Here is a 22,408-nt window from a genome sequence, read left to right as displayed (position 1 = left end):
ACAGCCATTTCTGTAAATTCTTAACATCCAGATATTTAAGGTAACCAATTCAGCCTATGCTGCTATGAAACCCTTTAATTCATTATTCTAGGGATAGGAAACTGCTGACCTCCAGGCCAGATCTTGTTCCCAGGATGTTTAAGTCAATCCTGCACCGCCCTCTCCCCCTTGGCTCTGGCATGGTCTGCTGTCTCGGCAGATACTCATGAAAGCTTCCTGGAGGCAGCTTTTGAGCCCTTTGAAGAATGAACCCTGGGTAGCTTGAAAAACACATGGAAGAAGAATGCAGCTGGGAAAAAATGGAGAGCTACTTGGACAACAGTGGAGGGGAGCCAGCCTGGGGAGTGACACCATCCACCATCCACCCATTCTCCTGGGCAGCCTCACTCAGCGGCACACCCCAGTGGTAGCAATGGTGGCCAAGAGTTGCTTCCTCAAGGGCTAGCCCTCAGATGGGATGTGTGGCAGAGTGGAAAAAAGAACAAGAAACAAGAACAGGAGGGTTGGGTGATGGCAGCGGAACTACTCTCTCTCTTTCTCTCTCTCTCTCTCATATATCCCAAAGATCTCAGAAGCACCAGATCAGAGCAGGGCATTTAGAGTAGCTGTCCCTGTGACCGGGGTGGTGGGCAGAAAGTGAAAAGCTCTCCCCGCATGTATGAAAAAAGCCCATGACTTCCCCTTCCATGCTGACTTTTAAATGCCTGTTGAAAACCTTCCTATTTCCCCAGGTGTATGCAGGCAATACATTCTTCCACAATGGTTAACTGATGCCTCTTTTTCACTTTTCATATGGTTTTTCATTTTTGTTTCGTTTTATTGCTGTAAACCACTTTAATATATTATAACAACATATGTATTACTTATTTATTTAGAAAAATATTTATAAGGGCACTTTATGGACCACATAAGAGCAACGTTGCCATGCCCAAAACTGCCTACCTGGACTAGGATGCTGCCACAGTTCTTAAAGACCAGAGGAAGGATTTCTGTATGGCCCAACAGGAGCCTCCTGAAGAGTAGGAGTGGGTTCCCTTTCTTATTGCGGAGCACAGGGCGCATGATGGTGACCTGAGGGAGGTTGCCATCCCCAGTGACCTCAAAGGATAAATTCCTTGACTTTGCAATCACACTGAAAGTAAGAGACAAGGGAACACATTGCCCTTGGGTGCATGTCTAGAAGATGGCCCAAAGGAGCCACCACCTTTCCATCAGCCATGACTGGGATACCTGGGTGGTGCATCAACAGCAGCCTCAAAAATGCACTGGTAGTTTTGCATGCTCTGCGGTGAGAAGGTCAGGCTTGTGAAGGCATGTGAACGGCTGGCAATGCACATCCGCACTGGTTGGAGCTCAAAGATGTCACTGATCCGGAAACTGGACTGTAGAAACATCATACAGCTGGTGAAGCTTCAAAAACCACTCACAGAAAGCCCCCTCCCTGAATAAGAGGATGTAGAGACTGACAGGACACTTCCTGGACTAATAATAATAATAATAATAATAATAATAATAATAATAATAATAATAATTTTATTATTTATACCCCGTCCATCTGGCTGGGTTTTCCCAGCCACTCTGAGCGGCTTACAGCATATACAAAATTGTAAAACATTAGACATTAAAAATTTCCCAAATGTCTTCTAAGAGTCAGATAGTTGTTTATTTCCTTGATATCTGATAAGAGGGCATTCTACAGGGCAGGCACCACTACCAAGAAGGTCCTCTGCCTGGTTCCTTGTAACCTCACTGCCAGATGTCCCTCGGAGCTGGACCTCAGTGTCTGGGCTGAATAATGGAGGTGAAGACACTCTTTCAGGTACACTGGGCTAAGACCATTTACGGCTTTAAAGGTCAGCACAAACACTTTGAATTGTGCTCAGAAACATACCAGGAGTCAATGCAGGTCTTTCAGGACCAGTGTTAGCCTGCTTCCATCCAAGCTGCCACCAGCTCAGCCAATGCAGCAAATGCTGCCATGACTGATTTATCAATGGACCCAGTTTGCTATGATAGGGGCAAACATATAAGCCTTCCCTGTATTTCTATAACAAGCTTCCACATGAAATTCCTAGACCATTAATTTTATTCTGTTTCAGCTATGTACATGGTGATTTCTTGGGTTAAATAGAGATGGGCAAACTTTTTGCTTACCCCTGAGGACCATATGCAGCCACATATGGTGGAGCGCATGATGGTGGGCATGGCCATTCATTCCTATGTACACTCTTGCAGGGAGAATATAGATGGGGAAAGCGAATCCTCCCCATGCTTCAGTCTTCCCATCGCAGTCATGTAACTTACATGCCCTAGCCAACCCTTGCAGGGAACTGGCTACAGGAAGCACAAGGAAGGGAATCTGTTTTGTAGTAGGCAGTCAGGCAGGGGGAAATAAAAGCATGGTATCAAAGCTAGCAGTGGAGGAATATTAGGAAGATTGCAAGAGACACCCGTGATGGCCACCTGGAGCCGTGTTAAATAAATACAATCTTAACTCCCAATCTAAGGGGCGGTGGCAGCAGCAGCAGCTACCACACAAAACCACCACAGCACAGCAGATGCTCTCACCTTGGAAGAGATGGACTTTACGCTAAAAACCACATCACAGGGGATTCGGCCAGTGTTGCAGATCTTGAACCGGGCAACTGCCTGGTGCCCAACCAAAACGTTATTGAAGATGAACTTGTTTTCATCAGTCACAAACACACACTCGCATCCTATGGTCTTCAGAACCTGGCTGAGGTTGCTGCTGTTGCAGATTCGATGCTCCTCAAAAATGCTCCCCATGTCATCCATCACAAAACCTTGGGAAATACAGTGAGGACAACTTAATTACAGATTGAAGTTGAGATAGGACAGAGCAACTCTTCCAAAAGTAATTATTTATCATTCCTTTCACAGGGCTTCAGGGGAAGGAGGGCTACTCCCTAGAATAATATCACAGGACAAAATAAATCCCTCCCTCCCTGCAGATGGCAGGCAAAATGAAAGAGACTCAAGAGATTAGTTCTCCTTCCAGCTGTGATGGTTCCAGAGCTGCTACCATCACCTACCTGGGACACATGATTCTGCAAGCAGACTGTACTGAATGCCACCAGGGTTGTCGTCGGGGTCTCGGTCAGTGATCTCTATGTTCATGTACTCCTCAAATTTCCCTACTGCATCTGCAATGCAGTCCACAGTGATGGTCTGATGGCCTCCCGGAGGAATGGTTCCAAATCCAGGGGAGACGGTGAATATGCCAAGGGAGAAGCGAGCCTATGGAGAGAGCCCAAGCAGGAGGCAGCCTTCACTACAGCTGCCACTGAACCAATGCAGGTAGTGCTGCACCAGCTATTTTGGGTCTGCTTCCTATAGAAGCAGGTGAAAGAGACAGTTGGCAACGTAAGGAAGCTGCACTTGGCAAAGCTTACACAGGTGCAGCAGTGTGCCCAATGCTGAGGATGCTGAAAGCTGAGGACCAAATCAGAGCATCCAGCCCTACTTGCTCTTCCTTCCTGGAGTCCATTAATGTGGAACACCTGGGGAGGGAGAGGTTGTTCCCAAGGAATGCTGTTCTCTGCCTCCTCTCCCTGGTTTCCTTCCTTGAGCACAGCACCTGCCAAGGTGGCGCACGTGTGCTTGTTTATATACTTCATTTAATTCATTCATTGGTCTCTAACAAAGCATCTCAAAGCAACTAACAACAGTTATGTCCATATAGATGCAATTCACAAAGTTACAACATTGAAAACCAGCAAGGTATTGGAAGACTCTAGATAACTCTGGGACTTGATATTTATGGACAAACTGGCAACCCACATCCAAGAGAGTCGAACAGACAAAAAAAATAAAATACTTTCAATCAACCCGGCATAGTTTTATTACATGGGCAACATCAACAGAACATGGATATAGGCCTCCAAGAACAGAATGTAGAATGATACCTTTTCTTAAAAACTGAAGTGACTTAAACGTTAAATGTAACTAAGTAGACATTTGGTGCTTGGGGGTGGGGTGGGCAATTGCTGAATATTGATTGCTGCTGCTTGTATAAATAAGTGAAAACAATAACATATTTGGCAATACCATTCCCACCCAACCTCCGCAAAACAGTAAGATGTCTCACATTTGCTCAACAGGAAACACTATCCCTGCATGGTTAGAAGGTCTGAAGGACAAAGAATGAGCAAAGAATAGCTCCCAAGGAGCCTAGAAAGAGCACAAGAGACCCAGGCGCCAGACCCAGAGCTCACGGGGATGAAGGGGAAGCAGGCCCCTGCCTACCTGCACCATCATGGTCACATCCTTTTGCATGGATTCTGTGCGCTTGCTTTGCCTTCCCAGCTGAGCCGTCTGCCGGCCAAGGTAGACATCACTAGAGCGGGAGGTCTTCTCATGAGAGGGTCTGCAAGAGAAAGTGGAAACAAAATACTTCTGGATGGGGGTGTAGACTCCAGCCACCACTCCAGAGCCTGACTTTGCTACAGTTGGGAAGAACTGAAATATGCATCTTATTGGGGATAAACTCATGAACAAACACATGTCAGAGGCTCCCAAAGTCTGAGTCACCAGCAGACAGGCACCTCCAAAAGGGCCACAAGTCTGTGGCTGGCTGGCATGGGCCAGTGATCTCAGGCTGATGAGGAAGTGGTGAAAGCAGAGGGGCAAATGACTTCATAGAATCATAGAATCATAGAGTTGGAAGAGACCACAAGGGCCATCGAGTCCAACCCCCTGCCAAGCAGGAAACACCATCAGAGCACTCCTGACATATGGTTGTCAAGCCTCTGCTTAAAGACCTCCAAAGAAGGAGACTCCACCACACTCCTTGGCAGCAAATTCCACTGTCAAACAGCTCTTACTATCAGGAAGTTCTTCCTAATGTTTAGGTGGAATCTTTTTTCTTGTAGTTGACAACCATTGCTCCGTGTCCGCTTCTCTGGAGCAGCAGAAAACAACCTTTCTCCCTCCTCTATGTGACATCCTTTTATATATTTGAACATGGCTATCATATCACCCCTCAACCTCCTCTTCTCCAGGCCAAACATGCCCAGCTCCCTCAGCCGTTCTTCATAAGGCATCGTTTCCAGGCCTTTGACCATTTTGGTTGCCCTCCTCTGGACACGTTCCAGTTTGTCAGTGTCCTTCTTGAACTGTGGTGCCCAGAACTGGACACAGTACTCCAGGTGAGGTCTGACCAGAGAAGAATACAGTGGCACTATTACTTCCCTTGATCTAGATGCAATACTCCTATTGATGCAGCCCAGAATTGCATTGGCTTTTTTAGCTGCCGCGTCACACTGTTGGCTCATGTCAAGTTTGTGGTCAACCAAGACTCCTAGATCCTTTTCACATGTACTGCTCTCAAGCCAGGTGTCACCCATCTTGTATTTGTGCCTCTCATTTTTTTTGCCCAAGTGCAATACTTTACATTTCTCCCTATTAAAATTCATCTTGTTTGTTTTGGCCCAGTTCTCTAATCTGTCAAGGTCGTTTTGAAGTGTGATCCTGTCCTCTGGGGTGTTAGCCACCCCTCCCAGTTTGGTGTCATCTGCAAATTTGATCAGGATGCCCTTGAGTCCATCATCCAAGTCGTTGATAAAGATGTTGAATAAGACCGGGCCCAAGACAGAACCCTGTGGCACCCTACTAGTCACTCTTCTCCAGGATGAAGAGGAACCATTGATGAGCACCCTTTGGGTTCGGTCAGACAGCCAGTTACAAATCCACTGAGTGGTAGCACAGTCAAGTCCGCATTTTACCAGCTTCTTTACAAGAATATCATGGGGCACCTTGTCAAATGCCTTGCTGAAATCAAGGTAGGCTACATCCACTGCGTTCCCTTCATCTACCAGGCTTGTAATTCTGTCAAAAAACGAGATCAGGTTAGTCTGACATGACTTATTTTTCAAGAAATCCATGCTGACTATTGGTGATCACAGTATTCCTTTCTAGGTGCTCACAGACTGTTTGCTTAATGATCTGCTCCAGAATCTTCCTGGTATTGATGTCAGACTGACTGGGCAGTAATTATTTGGGTCCTCTCTTCATGTCACAGCTAGACGGTGTATGTCAGGTGATGAATGGAGGGTGAAAAGGAGAGCATGGAGTCTTCTAGGCTGGGAGGCGGGGGAACTGCAGCAAACCTTCAGGGTAGTTTCATTACATTGGAAACATGCTGCCTTCTTGCAGCGGCTGGATTTTATGACACTTCTTTGGAACCTAATTAGGTTTTGAAAGGAAAAGGAAGGTTGAACATGTGGATTCTGCATGGCCACACTGGCCTTGCCTGAGAACACACTCCAAATTGCAATCAAGTTCAGAGCCCAAATCCATCCTCTCTCTCAAGAAAACATCCCCCGTTGCCTGCTCACCCTTTCCTCAGTGGGATCACCACATCTCGGATTTGCCTGCAGATGCCATACTTGAAGTCGAGGATCCCCTTGTTCTCAATGGTGAAGCTGTTGGTCTTCCGGGAATTGAGTACCACAGGCCCAAAGTTTATGAGTGATGGAGGGGTGATGCTGTATTTGGTAAACATGCAATGCACTGACACCTTGATGGGAATGGTGGCAATGATCTCTCCTCCTTCGCAGAGGTTGGGCTCAACAACCTAGACAGAGGACAAGAGATTAGGCTGGCAGAAGGATGAGCTCCAGCTTGTGGCGATAAAGCACCACAATCCAAATCCTTGCCCTGGTGACCCTCTTGTTCTTCTCTTCCCACCTGGAAGCTGCAGAGGGAGAGGTGGGAAACACGCCCCCCGCCCAGCACAGACTCTGCTGAGAGATTGGTTTTCTTTGGCTCCTCCTAACACAGAACTGTTCCAATGCATGTAGGTCATCATAAGGAATGACAGTCAGAGACCAGCGCTCCAAGAATAAGCTACCTGGGCACAAGAGCAGACTCCATGCCAGGAGGCACTATTTATTCAAAGAAACTAAAACAGTGCAGGCCTAGTGATCACAGCAGTAGATCTTGCCCCAATGAGGCAATTGCAAGGACCAAAGGTCCCCACCTTCCCACCTCTCTCTCTTGCTCCTCTCCCAGTTCCTTCCCCAGCGGTCTACGCCTCCTCCATCTTGTCTCTCTTTGCTCTGCTCTGCTCTCTTCATTTATCTACGTGTTCTGGGAGACAAGTGGCAGGGAAGCTGGTCACAGCAGGAAGGGGAGATTCCCTAGTTTCTTCAGCAGCCTGCCTTCACTCTGCCTTTTGACACACACACACACACACACACACACACACACACAGCCCACATCTGCCTCTGAGTCTGGATTGCTCTATGCCATAGCCTCTCTCTGCTCATTAAACCCTGTCACCTCTTCAGCTTCTAACACCACCTCCTCCCAGTCTGCTCCCTCTTCTCCCTTTGACCATTCATCATCCTACCACCACCAGTCCCCTGGCTCTGAGCCTTCTTTCCCTGTTTTGTCTCTTTGGTAGGTAGAAAGGCTGACTGCTAAGGCTTCTCCGCTCATATGGTGATTTCTGGAGTGACCACCTAAGCAAAGAAGGATCCTGTAACAGCAGCAGCAGCAGCAGCAGCAGCTATGCATTGAAGGCACTGCTTAGCCACCAAGTCCATGTGCCATGTACAAACACACACATACTCAAGTATACACAGTGAAGGCATTTCAAGGCCTCTTTACTGCCAGCTCTTGCCAGCTCTCTTACGTGGCACTGCAGAATAGGCTTCTCCTCAATTTTCACTTCCCTCCCAGAGCGAAAAAGTATCAGGACTGAAGTGGGACGGTCATTGGGACCCAAATTCCCTTTCTGGGGTGTGATGGTGAAGAGTGGAGTCACATTGGGCATCCCATGATCTGTGGATTCCACAACAAAGCTAGAGAACAAGGAGAAAACAAAGACTCCTCAGCACTGGTCCAGAATCATGACAGACACTAAAGCTAGAGGCAGTAAGAAAATGAAGAGATACTGAAACAACTTTCCAAAAGGTTGTGGCCAGCTGTGTCCATTTTAAACTAATATAATGACCCCCAAAAACGTGAGGTGTGCACACAATAAGCCTGTGTCAATGAGCCTGTGGGTTGAAGAGCCCATTTTTCCATGTATGCTTTTGTGCACTTTCATCTACACATGATCAATTTCAACAGAACTCTATCTCAATGTTTCCCATCCACATTAGTGGTTGGTGCTTGATGGGATGTTGTGTTGTCTACTCCCCTCAACTGGAGCTTCTCCATCCTCCCTGGGTACTGGAAACCTGAGATTCATTGTAGGCCATGCACTCAGGTATTGGTTTGCCTGTGCACAGCCATTTTTAAATTTATTTTTCAGTTACACATTTTCCAGTATATCAAACTTGCACAAAACAGCATAAAAGAGAGAGAGTGTGTCATGTCTGACTCCATCAGCAGCCCACCAGGGATCAGCTTGCCAATGGAAGTGGAGGGGTGGTAGACAACACTCAGCAAAATGTCACCACTCACTCACACACAAAAACCCTGCCCACACAACATACTTCAGTACATCCACAGTTGAGTTACAGAGGATTTTATGTAGGAGTTTTTCCTTGCTGCAGATCAGGAAAACCCAAATTAAAGTGTGGGTGGGAAGTGTGGGCTGCCACTTGGATGAAGGAAGATTGCCACTTACTCTGCTCCTGCCTCCAAAATACCTAGACCATAAGGAAAGTCCTCGGCCAAGATATTGGAAACACAAATAATTTACTTAAACCGAAGCCCTGAATGTAGAATGACCTGAATCTGGGTTACAATTAGGGTAAAACTAAGCTCAATAACTAATCTCAGAAGAAAATAAAAAAATTCCTTCCAGTAGCACCTTAAAGACCAACTAAGTTAGTTCTTGGTATGAGCTTTCGTGTGCATGCACACTTCTTCAGATACCTCAGATACCTGCATGCACACGAAAGCTCATACCAAGAACTAACTTAGTTGGTCTTTAAGGTGCTACTGGAAGGAATTTTTTTATTTTGTTTTGACTATGGCAGACCAACACGGCTACCTATCTGTAACTAATCTCAGAAGGACTGAGGAGGAAGAGGGTGGTGTTTGATGGCAGTAGTGTTTGTGCACCATCTTCAGTCCATGCTAATAAAGCCAACAGGAGACAAAGAGCACAACAGAAGGTGCCTTCAGAGTAAATGGAGCTCACCTGTACCCAATCTCATATTTCCCCTTGTTCTTCAAGGACAGCACTTGTTTAGCTTCATCCATGACTTTAATATTCCCAAGCTCCACACCACCATTTGTACCTGCAGCAGCCAAAAGTCATTGTCATGAGTGGTCTGGATTTCACTGCTATTTTCCCACCCTTAGGAGTAGAAGTCACAGGCAGGATCAGGTAGATTACAACCCTTATACTGGCAGCAGTGGGGGTGGCAGAGAGAAGCAGCAGCAATTGCTGTAGAGTACTAAGGAAGGAGTGATGCAGGATGCCAAGGCACATCTCAGAGAGGGCAGTTTCTGCCATGAAGTTCTTTATATCTTTCTCCCAGAAGCTTTGTTATCCATGATGCAGCCAGAAAAGCAAGGCTCTTTTTTATCTGCCTTTTAAAACCAATTAAACTCCTCCTTTGAGAGCAAAGGGGAGGTGCATATGTCTGGATGAAGCAGCTTAAGCATAGAGAAAGGCAGAAAGAAAGATGGGGAAAAGGGATGTCCAAGCCTTCCCCCATCTGGTGCCCTCAGGTTGCTTTGGATTACAACTCCCATCATCCCTGATCGCTGATGATGCTGGCTGGGGCTGTTGAAAGTTGGGGGTCCAACAACACTTGGAGTGCACTTGCAGGTAGTGGAAGGCTGCACTCCAGGCAATCATATGATAACAAGGTCCCAGGTGAGACAGAATGAATTTAGGAAAGGGTTCAAAAGCACCATTATTATGCGCACACGCGCACACACACACTCCCAAAGTGACTTATATACATTGTGTAGGAGCTCCTACACCTGTCAGGATCTGCTTCTCTGAAAGGGAAGGGTCACAAGAAGCAATAACATATGACCATGTTGAAAGAACTATCTACTGAGAAATGCCCCAGCAGTGGTTGCTGCTCTCATGGTGGCTATATGTTACTCCTCCAGCATGCCTCTGAACACCCCCAGCTGCTGGAAGAGCAGGGGCTATTGTGCTTTGCTGTGTTCATGGACTTCTCAGTGGCCTTTCGTTGGCTGCTGTGGTAACAGAATGCTGAACCAGATGGGCTTTTGGTCTGATCCTGCTGCAGGGCTCTTCTTACGGGTTGCATAGTTTAATTAAAGGAAAGGGACATAGGGAAGTCCTGTCTTGGGAGGCCAGGAATTAAGTTTCTTGTCCTTTTTTATTATTAGTTTTCCAGTATTGGTTCATTGTCCTTTTGGTCCTTTACTCTTGACTGCCCACCCTTACTTAGCATTCTTTCCAGTAAGCAATGAGTTCAAAATGGTTTTGGCTGGGAAGCGCTGAACCCACCTTTGGGAAAGCTGATGTCCAGGGCAACATCATAGGCCTCAGCAATAATTTGGATGTTTTCAATCTGGACAATCCCCAGAATATTTTCCACATCTGAAACCTGAAATGACAGCAAGCAACAGTCCCGTTGAGCTCCCTTAGGATCACTCTTTGCTGGGTGAAATTTGTAGCCAATACAGCCATATTTTCTGGACCAGAATTCAGTGAGAATGATGCTAGGGCTTGTGGCTTGGTGAAGAGTTCCACAACTGGCTTTGCCCAGAACAAACACACACATTCTTATCTGCACACACATTCTTGTTGCCATAACTTGCAATTATCTGGTCTCAAATAAAAGTATGACTGATACTTGCAGCGCTCAGAAGCAATCAGAAAAAAACCACCATTATTTCCATCAATGTTTTACTACAGTTTAGGATGAAAATTTATACTCTGCAAGTGAGTAGGGTGTAACTTTTAAATTGATTCTGGTCTTAGTTCAAGCCCTAGACACCAAATGATACAGAGAGCTAAAGAAGTGCCCAGAGTCTGGCCAATATTTTATGCTGCTTCAGGCAAAGGACAAAATTGGGTCCTCACCTTTCCACATGTAGAGGCTGACCAGAGTATCCCCTGGAATGAACTTCAACGTAGGTGACTGATGGGACAGTATGCCAAGTGAGGGGGTGCAGGGAAGACAATGTAGCACACACAGCTCTGTCCTCCAGCACCTCACTGCTGCCCCACAGGATTTGCCAACTGAGGCAGGTGCCCCATCCTGCCAAATGATAGGGTTGTTTCTGTAAGCTCCACCCTGATATTTTTACAGCCCCAAGGACCAGAGACACTCCCAAGCTTTTGCGAACAAAAAACAAAAAACAAAAAACCCACACCAGGAAAAGTGGCAGCATGCAAGACCCAACCAACTGGACTGTAGCTGCCAAGGAATGCTCACCTCTAGGCGAATGGCCTTCTTAATGTTGAGTGTCTTTGTGGCCCTAAAGTTCACTAGCAGACAGTACTCTGAGTAGGGTTCAATCACACCCATATCAACGGCAAGAGAGAAATCATCACCAATGTTCTCCATGCCGCTGACCCTCCATGCAACAGGCAGAGGAGTGAAGTTCTTGAGGTAGAGTGGCTTTGTCTCCTTTCTGCAGAAACAAGAGAAGCCAAAGCAGCATCGTTTTCTGGGGGCTACAAGAGTTTTGCTGTGCCTTTATATGCTGGGCAGGTGAGATCATGTTCACCCAACTGGGAAAGTGGCCATGACTCATATGGCAAAAGGAAGGGAACATCTCTTGGAGAATGACACCCAGTTGAGTTCCATGCTGTAGCTCGCATAATGGCTGAGCAGAGGATTCATTTGCACACAGCCTCAACTGAATAAACAAGGCCAGCAACTTCAGTTTTACATGCTCACAGTTTACATGCCCTTCAAACCTCACTCAATGCAGAGAAATACACTGTATGCTACCCTGGAAAGCTCAGAGGTCAATGGTGAAAGTTCATGTCTCAAACTCCTGCTGCATCCAAAGCGCCCAAAAACGTTCAAGGAACTTAAAGCAGAGGAAGCAACTGGAGATTGGTCAAAGCAGCGGGATCTACCTGTGCAATAGGAGCTTTTCAAAATGCACCAGCCGGCGATCTAGCTCCAACTCTGGGCGAACTCCTTGGCAGCTGACCCGGAAGATTACAGGCTCTGGATTCTCTTTAATGCAACAGACAATGTTGTCCTCAAATATACCACTAGCTGTTGGATAAGCCCAAATTGTCAGCTCCTGGGGAGTCAGAATGACACACATTCAGCTGGAAAGCCTTGACTTGCGTGAAATGCACACTACAGACAATGGTCGCCTCATGTCATTACCTGCTTCTCGTTGGGCTTGAGTGTCATGGTAGGGGGGTCAAAGAGGTATGTGACTGCCTTGGAGTCAAACTGGAAGAAGAAATGAACTTCCGCATCCAAAGGAGATACGTTGAGGATGGTGAGCTTTTCATAATGATTGGGGTATCGCAGGGCCTTGTACCTGTAGGCATGAATAGCTTACATTGGGAGTTGCAGGAGAGAGCAGGGCTACACTTGCCTCTCATGACAAGGCACTGCCTAACACTGAAGCACTTCCCATGTTCCCTGGCTCAGATATGTTTGCCTGGAGCAGGCAACATCCTGTGTGGACTGAGCAATTTGCACTCAAGGGAGACCTGCATCATGGAATCACGCCTTCTTTTACAGCCAGGATAAAGAACACAAAAGTGGAGGATTGTTTGGCAGAATTTGAAGAATCATTTCATGACCCCGGAAAGCTTGTTTTTGCACTGAAAATGTTCTCCACTGATCATGGGGCTTGGACCCAGCATTCAGGTTTCTAGCTCATGTGGGGACACTTCAACAATTCTGGTATATTGTCAACCAGTGAGTTCAATACCACTGAAGTTCTGGGTTAACTGCTTGTCCTTTTATGCTGAACACAACTGGCACTTACTTCTCCCTTGACTTCCCACACAGCAAGGGGCCAAAGTGAAAGACCCCCAAATTCATGATGTACTTTTTGGATATTATGTCATCGGCTTTGACGCTCTTTACACGGTGCGGGAAGACAATCCTGGAGGAAAGAAGCAGAAATGCATCAGGAGGTGTGCAATGGGGGAAAGATCAACAAGACTGCAACAGTGGAACTTCAGGTGGTCCCTTGGGGAAGGGACGAATATCCCTTTTGGAAGGAGATCCATACTATGGCCATACTGGAGGTTTGTCCACCTTGGACGAAAGCAAGAAATGGATTGGGTGAGGAGGACAGGAAGTAGTAATAGTCTCAAGTTTGAACATTTCCTGCCTTGGACACCAGGTGGCAACATCAACCCATGTGATGGCATAGCATCCATGGGGGGGGGGGCAATACAAACATGCCCCTCAAATAAATAGCCTGTGAACTACTGAGTCATTTCCCTTGGCCTCAGTGCCAAGATGAGACAGATCTTACACTGTCAACTAATGTCAATGATATTCAAGAGAAATCCAATTCTAAATTTCTTTGACTATGAGGAAAATAGGTATAATCTTTACCCCCATGGTAGTGTAATCTTTATGTATCTTTTAGTTGGAAAATTCACCTGCTCAGGACAAGCATCCACATCTCATTATTTGCCTGGATGTAGAGGTGCTTCAGCAAATAATCTGACTGCAGGTATCATACAAGAGGGGCAAGGAATGAGGTTCACTCTCATTATAACTGCTTTATACAGATGTCTGATTTCCATATCAGCCTTTGGCAGCATTTTTCCTTACTGTCTTCAGAAAGAAAACAGAATTCACCACAAAGGGAAGCAAGAGACCCATAGATTCACGGGGCAGTCAAGGGCACAGCCCTCAGCCAGTGTCTGCAACCACATCAGCAGGAGACATGTTATCTGCTTGGAGCATCCTCTCTCTTCTGTGTTGTGCCAGGACCTCATATTTGCAGAATACCTTTCTGCTGGGTACTAGATGCAGCTTTATTTTAAGGAGGTGAAGGTACACATCTCTAAGGCCAGCTCTGAATCCTAGCCCAGAAGGCTTATATAACTAGGCAGTGCCCTTTTCCTAGCACTTACGTAGGATCTTGGCAAATGGATGGATATATGCAGACACCCCTGCAGAAAACTTGATACTGTCGCTGGGTCCCCAGGATCTCAAAGTTTAGGACCTGATCAAAGTACCCTGTCGTGGTGGAAGAGAAATGGAGGCGCATTGTAACCTCTCCATTAGCAGGGACCGTCCAACGAAAGCAGGTCAACCTGTGGAATACAAAGCACAAAGAGTCTGCCTCAAACAACTGGGGTGGGGTATATGGGTATGCAAGGATCATAGGAGCAGAGTTCTGCCCACCCTCACCCCCACCAGATCAGCATGCAAGGCTCACTTTCTGCTTCTGCTCAGCCAATGTTTCAAGAGCACCCCAGCCCTGGCTAGTCAGAGGCACACAAGTGCTTTCTGTCTGCTGTGAGACATGCCCCAGGCCCTATTTCTTGCTCCCTTACCGGCTGAGCTTCTCAGTAGATGGTTCCCCTGTGAGGCCACCCTGATCTAGCTCTGACAGAGTTGTTACTGCACCAGGGATAGGATGAATACCCTTCCTGCCACGAGAGCTGCCTTTCTTATCCTTTGAAGAATCACGGGTTATGTCGGTTTTCTCCTTCTTGCCCTTGCCTCGGGTTGGGGTTATCTGTTCCTCCTAAGACCCAGAAGAAACACAGGAGGAAAGAGAGAAGCAGGCAGCTTATTGTAGATATACTGCTGCTGCTTCTTGCAGGTTTTCATGGCACACACACACACAGTTGTCCTCATCAAAATGCTGTCCCCCCATTTCTCCTTCCCACCCCATTTCTCCTTCCCACCCATTTAATCCAGATTTACTATTACTACTAGAAATCTTTAGGCTTTCTAACACCATGAACATAAATACCTATTTTACATATCTAATCTATATGTGTGATTCCTCCAGGAGTTCCATTTCCCCTTATGGATCTTGTGGATGGTTCTGGAGCCATAGAAAAAGGTAACAAAGGGTGACAAAGGGTCATCCCTGCCTAGTATTCTTCACAAGCAAATATTTTTTTCTGAAAGGGAGTCAATCCAGATCACTGCATGATATTTATTTTATTTATAAGTTAAACATCCCAAGCAACTTTAACAAAAATGGCTACTCCATTATCAAAAAGAAAGAAAGAAAGAAAGAAAGAAAGAAAGAAAGAAAGAAATTTAGTAGAACCTTATTTAACATTAGGTTACTCAATCTTAACAATTATTGATCATGGATCATAAAAGATCAGTAATTATTAGACTACAAAACCTATTACGTAAACCAACTGCTACATTTTTACCAGTTAAAAATATTGTTTAGTCTGCAGAGATTCAGTTCCCACTACACTATTTACAGTACAATCCTGAATGTATCTACTCTGAAGTAAGCCCACTGAGTTCCGTATTATTTACTTTCAGGTAAGCGAGTATGCGATTGCAACTTAAGTCTAGTACAGTGGTGCCCCGCAAGACGAACGCCTCGCAAGACGGAAAACCCGCTAGACCAAAGGGTTTTCCGTTTTGGAGGCGCTTCGCAAAACGAATTTCCCTATGGGCTTGCTTCGCAAGACGAAAATGTCTTGCGAGTTCCTGCGGGTTTCCCCCCCTTTTTCCCCCCTTTTCCTAAACCGTTAAGCTGCTTATCAGCTGATCCGCTGATAAGCCGCTTAACGGCTGATCGCTAAAAGCCGCTAAACCGCTAATAGCGCTAATCCGCTAAGCTGTCAATGGGCTTGCTTCGCAAGACGAAAAAACCGCTATACGAAGAGAATCACGGAACGGATTAATTTCGTCTTGCGAGGCCCCACTGTAGTTAGAACTGTTGTCTAGTTTAAAATCTAAGTATTTTTTATGAGTGAAAAGATTTTCGCTTTCTTAAGTCTCATTCCGGATCAAAATAATCTTTGTCTTCCCCAAATGCTGGCATCTCTCCCTTGGTCAACGACAGTTGGGGGTGCTCCTTTCCATTCAATGTGATGTGTTTCACATGCCTGGCAATTAAGTCAGCCTTACCTCTGATTTAGTCAGCATGCTGACCTGGTCAGTGTATGTAACAGAGGGCTCACACATACTTCTGTTTGCCCCACCGCTTTCCCCCAGGAAAACCCATGATTTAGTGCTCAGTTGGAACAAACAGCAATCAGGTTTTCCGTGGATTGACATTTGCTCTGATTCAGCACTGAAGAGCAGGTTTTCTGGGGAAAAGCGGTGGGGTAAAGGCTAGAAAGCATGGGTCAAGCAGAAAACAAGCATATGTACAGAGGAACCCAAAGACCTGACTGGATAGAGAAGGAGTTCATTTTTTTAGTTTTGCCTCCCAGGCAACAAACCCAGCTTCCCTGATGGCGTTTGTCAATCCTCCTTATTGTGCAACTTTATTGGCAGACTTTCCCCTTCTCAGGTTCTGTTTTTCCCATGAAGGAGCAAAGAGGCCCTCTACCTTTACTGTAGGAAGATTCACTGGAGTCTCCAAGTTATTCTCAGTCTCCTTCTTGTCCTCCTCCAGACTCGGATCTTCAGGTGAGAGGAAGGTGAAATGCTTGAGAGCTTCTCCAGGAACTGGTGCTGCCCGCTTCTCCGGATATGGGATCACAGAGAAACAGGCAGTGGGAGGAATGGGTGGCCCAGAAGGACCCAGTCCCAAGCCATTCAAGATCTACAGCAAGAGAGAAGGCTATATTAAGGCCGCATTGCAATGCTGCTATTGTAAAATGCAAATGAAATGACCTGCCTCTTTCTTTATACCAGTGGGCATATTGTTCTTCCTAGTAGTGGCCACGGGGGACTAGAGGCATCTAGGTGGAACTGCATCCTTTCCACACATAGAATGGGGATTTAAAAGACCAGCTGCCCATAGCACCATAGCTGTTGAAGGATGGCATGAAAGGATGTCTGGATCTGTTGGCCATTCATTTCACGAGACTATGAGCCATTTGCCTGTCTCAAACTGCCATTGCCTGCCTGAAGACCTGCCTGTGCTGTGCATAAACAATTAAACCAATATTCTATGAGAGCTAGAATCATGCTTATTCTCTAAATGAAAACTGATGTCTTCAGGATTCCATCACATCTGTAAGGCTCCCTCAAGCTAAATTTCTACATTCTTGCTAATATTGGAGAGGTTCCTTTCCACTAGAATAATCCCCATTTCTCTGGTGTGTGGAGGCTAGCCCACATTCTGTGAAAATCACTGAGGGTCCCCACCTGGACAATATCTGGCAGCTTGCCACTCTCCAGGATCCTCTTGCCACTGGAGTCCTCAGAACTGAGCACCTGGAACTCCAAGCATGGGATCCCCACATCTGGTTCTCCCCCTTCTCCCTCCTGCCCTGAAGCCCTGTTGTCCTCCATCGCTTTGAGCCTCTCTAGGCGCTCTCTCTCCACTCTCTCTTTCTCCAGGCGTTCCTTCTCTGCTCTCTCCTTCTCCAGTCTCTCCTGGCGCTCTCTCTCCCTGTCCTTCCTGCCCTTGCGGCCCGAGGGTGCTTGCCGCTGGTCTTCTGCTTCCTCCTGCTTCTCTTCAGAGCCTGGTGGCAGCAGCTGCACCAACTGAACTCTGTCCCAGAAGGTCAGGATCTGGACTATGTCTTTCTGGTTGGCATCATAGAGCTTGAACCTCAGAGCCAAGTTCTTCTCACTCTCGCTCATCATTTCCTTCTCAGCTTCCTCATCTTCCTGGGCTACAGGTGGGGCAGCTCCTGGCTGACCATTCTGTGGGCCCGTCTTACTTTTCCTCTTCTTCTCATCTTTGTCATTGACATTAAACTCTGGGCGCTCCTTGGCGGATGCTTTCCGCTCGATCCCTTCATTCAGCCTCCCGTCAGATTTCAAAGCAGGCACTGGGGCGTTCTGGAAGAGCAGAACCAAGGAAAAAAGGAGAGCCTGTCAAGTACGTAGCTTCAGCCTTGCAGCAAGGAGCCCAGATAGCCACCCTTTCAAGCATTCTAAAGGATCCAAGTGTCCCAACAGCACGATGATGATGATGTTGAGAGCCACCTGGGACTTGGCTTATTCCTAAAAAATGCAGGCCACTTCCCCACAACCTGGTCACTAGTACAAAAGCTTCAGGAAACAAGGCCACTCAAGTTGCCCGATGCTGCCAAGTGGAGATAACTGCCTTGGCATGAGCTGATGCATCACTTAGCCATAGGAATCTTATCTCTTTTCTCCATCAGCCACATGCCCCTAGATTAGTGCTTCCCAAACTTTTTGGGGCTCCTACCTCCTTGGTTCCGTAAACTCATTCCCAGTGCCCCCTACCCTACCCTATAAAAAGCATTATTCAGAATAGCAGTTTGCATGACACACTAAGGAATGAAAAAACACAATACAATTCAGAATAGTAACAATATACTGCACATTTTTTCAAAATTAAATGAAATTTGGTTTAACTACTTCAACAAAACTGATTAACTTGGTCCAGTGAGACCAGGTTTTCAAAATCTGATAGTCGTTTATACCTCCAGTACTGCCCTGCCACCCCCTTGCCTCTAGTTAATCCCACTGTCCCCTGGGGGGAGGGGCAAGTACCACGCATTGGGGGAACCACTGGGTTCAAGGGCTGCTTGGGACTTACTTGCTTGCCTCCTTGCTGGGCCTTCTTTGCTGCAGCCTCCTCTTTCTCCTTGGCCACTGCTGCCTCCCTCTTGTAGCGCTTGCTCTTCCTCTTCATCTCCTCCTCCTCCCGCAGGCGCTCCAGTTCCTGCTGGTGCTTCTTCTCCTCCAGCTCCCGAGCCAGCTTCTCCTGCTCCCTTCAATGCATGACACACAGGAAAATCAGGAACTTCATTCATTTCCCAGGTGCCTGAAAAACTTCCCCAAATCAAGCTTTTCTCCCCCCTCCCCCCCGGATCAAGTATGAATCAGCTCAGCCTTTTCAGCCACCGAACCCCATCTCAGAGTACTCAAAAGGGCCCAGAGGCTTTCCCACCCCTGCTTCTGGCTAAAAAGGCAGCAGGTGGCTGCAGTTGGGAGGCTCCGATGCCAGGCAAAAGCAACCCAGGTAACTAGGCATGGGGAGAAGTATGGCTTCCAGGATGACCAGCAATTTAGGATGCCCCAACCACGAGCAAGAATGTCCTTGTGAAACCTCTTGCCCTCTTCTCCCACTCCCTCCTCAGCTATCAGTAAGAAGTACAAAGTGTGTGTGTGTGTGTGAGAGAGAGAGAGAGAGAGAGAGAGAGAGGTCCTTCTTCAGCTAGGAAGACTATATAGGGAGGCTGTTTGAGCAGTTCATTATGTCATCAGGTGCACCATGGACCAGCCAACCTTTGGCAGGTCAGAGTCATTTTGGCCCTTTGAAGCCTATTTTGGAGCCTGGAGTCAACAGGGCTCTGATATGGAGGATGAGGTGGAATATGAACTCTTAGTTCCAGAAACTGGAACTACAGGGATTTGGTGCCATCACCACATTCTGGTTGCAGTGTGTTGGGCTGTCTGAACGTTGGCTCAGCATTTAGGGTCTCCTTCTTGAACCTTTCAAAGTATGCTTATTTGCCCTCATCTCCCCCAGTTTACATGCTTAAACACCCTCGGGGACATGTGCTTCTCACAGTTCTGGGATCAAGCCTGAGGAAAGAAGCCACAATGAGAGGATGAAGAGCAGCAAATATTATAATGGAAATGACCAGCGAACTACATCCATTCCTAAGGATATCTCTACAATCACTGCCCACAGTGACAATGTCCTCCCCGCTCTTTGAGGGACAGAGTATATCCCCAGGCCTGCTCTGACCTCTTTTTTCTCTCACGCAGGGCCAGCAACAGTTCATGATCAAACTGGACTTTTTGTTCTTCGGTGAGGGCATCATACTCCTCTTCATCCATCTCCTGAAGACGAACCTTCTCTCTTGCAATGGCCTCCTGCTGCTCCCGTTCTTCCAAGCAGACAAAGGAGAAAGAAAGACACCAGAAACTTACCAGGAGAGCCACATCCAAGGCAAGTGGCAATACCTCATGCCACCCATGCCCCCAACCCATTAAATTTATTGCAGAGCAAATATCAGGGGGTGGGGACAGCAAAACAGGGGAGTTGCAAATTAAACTGAGTAGTAGCATTAAGCTAAAATCCTGGGAGAGAATGATTGAGTTCTATATACAGTAGGGAGGGGTGAATCTCTCCATTTCCATTTCTCATCTTTCCACTCTTCAGTTTGTTTTCCACATTTCCAAATGAGTTTGCATTTTTTAAAAATAAAAATAAAAAACAAATCCTCATGAAAATTCATCAACATTTGACTGCTAATATTTCCTAATATGTGTAAGTTTGTATGCAGTTTTCCCTAAAACACATTTCTGCAAAGCAACGTTCCCTTATATTTGCATTTTTATGCACACTTAGGGTTGCCATATTTCACAAAGTTAATTTCCTAGCACCCACATAGTTGTTGAGCAAGACCCCAAGATTTTTGAGTTTTTAAAGGAAACCACCTTTTTGTGGGAACAAACCCAAATTGTTGAAAACTGGGGCAAGTGAAGATTTTCCCTAATGTATGGAAAGCCTGTAAACCAAATATACAAAACTGAATTTCTCCCCCATCCCTGATTCTCAGCAACTGGAAGCAAAGCAAAGAGGAACAGCTGGGCTAAGCAAGGGGCCACCACCTTCCCAACTCCTCCTCCTCCTTACCTTCCTGCTCTTGCTTGGCCTTCTCTCTGGCTTTCATAGCAACAAAGTCCTGGAACAGGTTCACAAAATAGATGTGGCGCCTGTTGTTGATAGCTTTGAGTAGACAGGTAAGCGCCGATGCCATGCTGCGGGCAAACAAGGTATCCAGCCCATCAAACACCATGCCACGATAGCAGTCGCTCAGCTGTTGGAAAATGAAAGCACATCCCCGTTAGGCTCAGGCAAGGCTTTGGCCACTACCAGGCATAGCTCCTGCCAGGCAGCAGGAGTCACCTGGCAGAAGTCACTCTGCTGATAGGCTGCCTGCATGAGAGAGATGGGAAGCAGGAGGCTCATCCCATCAGCTTTGCCAAAAAAACCCCAGCTCCATAAGGCACCTCCGGCCCCTGAACTGTTCATATGACAGCTGGTCATGCTGAGAACTAATATTTAAGAAGTGGTGCCTGAGTTTGCTTTTCCTCTCTTCTCACCCCATCCATTTTTCCTTGTGTGTTGGGTTTCTTAGATTGTAAGCCTGTGTGGGCAGGGACTGTTTCACAACCATCTTTGCAAAAGAAATTTTAATGGGAATTCTGCTAGTCGACTGGATCTAGATTATAGCTATTGCTCCACATTTTTGGAGCTCATTCGAAGTAGAAGTGATCCATAGTCCTTAGCACCGTAGGAAACCCTAATTCTTGTTTGCCAGCTACAAGAGAGCCTAAGTGCATGTAACTTTACCTGCTCACACCCATCTCTTCAATTCTTTGCTCTCCCCATTCCCTTGGCAATCTTCACAACTGCCAACATTTGATCTATAAACTCCTTGTGACAAAAACCTGACTTTTTTAGTTTACAATATGGAACAAGAATTGATAATACGATAGTAGTGATAAAATTGTCTGCAATAAATGTGTCATTAGTACTCTCATTTTAGAGACTGGAAAACTGAGGTTGACAGGTGCTCATGGTCCCTCCGTTTCTTTATTGTGATTGGCCAGGAATTGTGATTTGGCAATGGGTATTTGATAGCCAAGTGCACAGGACTCTGGGCCACACTAGCTCTCCACTGGAATCACACCAGAAAAGGGGACCCTAGAAAGCCACCTGCAACTCTGCCATGGTCCTTTATGCAGGAAGGGATAGGATACTCCTGACCTGGCAGGCAGACATTGTGCAGACCCAGGCCCAGGATTCCACATGGAACCATTGTGAGACCCCCAGGCTGCATGGCTAGTGTCTCCCTTTGCTGCTGTTACCTGCATCCTCTCTGAAAGAATCTCCACCAATAGCTCCTCTGGAAGCACACAGCTCAACAGGCCATAATCTCCTGCCACACTGCCACAGAGGCTAAGGCGCCGCTGGATCGGAGCGCTGGGAATAGGGCTGGACGGAATCTGTAAATTGGGGATAAGGCAGAAAGTTCCTACAATAAACCTGTTGAGCTAGAAGGCACCTGCTTCTCCCTTCAACACGGCCACCCCTGGGTCACCACTTTCCTTCCCAGCTTAGGGAGATGGAATAAAGCATGGTCAATCGCCAAGAAGACAAGGGAGGGGAGCCTGAGGCTGGGGAGAGGCAGAAAGAGAAACACATATGCAAACTAATAAATACACAACACTTTGAAAATTGACCTCTCCACAAAATATGGCTCTCTTGGCCAGTCTCTCAAAGCTGAGGTCTTTTTGTGCCTCCCATTAAGATGTGTCTCTTGCCCTTGGCCATCTGGGCTGCCCTCTGTGAGAGCAGGAACAGAGTGGGGTCAGATGCCAAATTCTGACTAAGGGAAGCTTTAAATGCAAATGGCACCGTTTAACTTTAAAACCAGCAGGATGTCTTTCCAAGGAAG

General features: G+C 46.6%; 1 protein-coding gene across 1 annotated transcript in view; it reads right to left on the bottom strand.

The window, feature by feature from the left end:
- The window catches only part of HYDIN (HYDIN axonemal central pair apparatus protein), a 137,968-nt gene that overhangs the window by 27,995 nt on the left and 87,565 nt on the right, over positions 1-22,408 (bottom strand). The window contains exons 42-62 of the mRNA XM_079988354.1: positions 21,819-21,956; positions 20,581-20,764; positions 19,687-19,828; positions 18,529-18,703; positions 17,160-17,801; positions 16,396-16,611; positions 14,414-14,607; positions 13,988-14,170; positions 12,880-12,999; positions 12,264-12,423; positions 12,002-12,174; positions 11,349-11,547; positions 10,415-10,514; positions 9,119-9,218; positions 7,658-7,826; positions 6,357-6,595; positions 4,267-4,387; positions 3,054-3,258; positions 2,569-2,804; positions 1,231-1,382; positions 943-1,132 (exon numbers count right to left, since the gene is read on the bottom strand). Coding sequence (XP_079844480.1) covers positions 943-1,132; positions 1,231-1,382; positions 2,569-2,804; positions 3,054-3,258; positions 4,267-4,387; positions 6,357-6,595; positions 7,658-7,826; positions 9,119-9,218; positions 10,415-10,514; positions 11,349-11,547; positions 12,002-12,174; positions 12,264-12,423; positions 12,880-12,999; positions 13,988-14,170; positions 14,414-14,607; positions 16,396-16,611; positions 17,160-17,801; positions 18,529-18,703; positions 19,687-19,828; positions 20,581-20,764; positions 21,819-21,956 — 4,038 coding nt within the window. The remainder of the gene's footprint in view (positions 1-942; positions 1,133-1,230; positions 1,383-2,568; positions 2,805-3,053; positions 3,259-4,266; positions 4,388-6,356; positions 6,596-7,657; positions 7,827-9,118; positions 9,219-10,414; positions 10,515-11,348; positions 11,548-12,001; positions 12,175-12,263; positions 12,424-12,879; positions 13,000-13,987; positions 14,171-14,413; positions 14,608-16,395; positions 16,612-17,159; positions 17,802-18,528; positions 18,704-19,686; positions 19,829-20,580; positions 20,765-21,818; positions 21,957-22,408) is intronic.

Source organism: Podarcis cretensis (genome assembly GCF_951804945.1).
Source record: "Podarcis cretensis genome assembly, chromosome: 8".
Classification (NCBI taxonomy): Eukaryota; Metazoa; Chordata; class Lepidosauria; order Squamata; family Lacertidae; genus Podarcis; species Podarcis cretensis.
The sequence above is the reverse complement of the archived record's forward strand: the minus strand, read 5'-3'. Positions and strand labels throughout refer to the sequence as shown.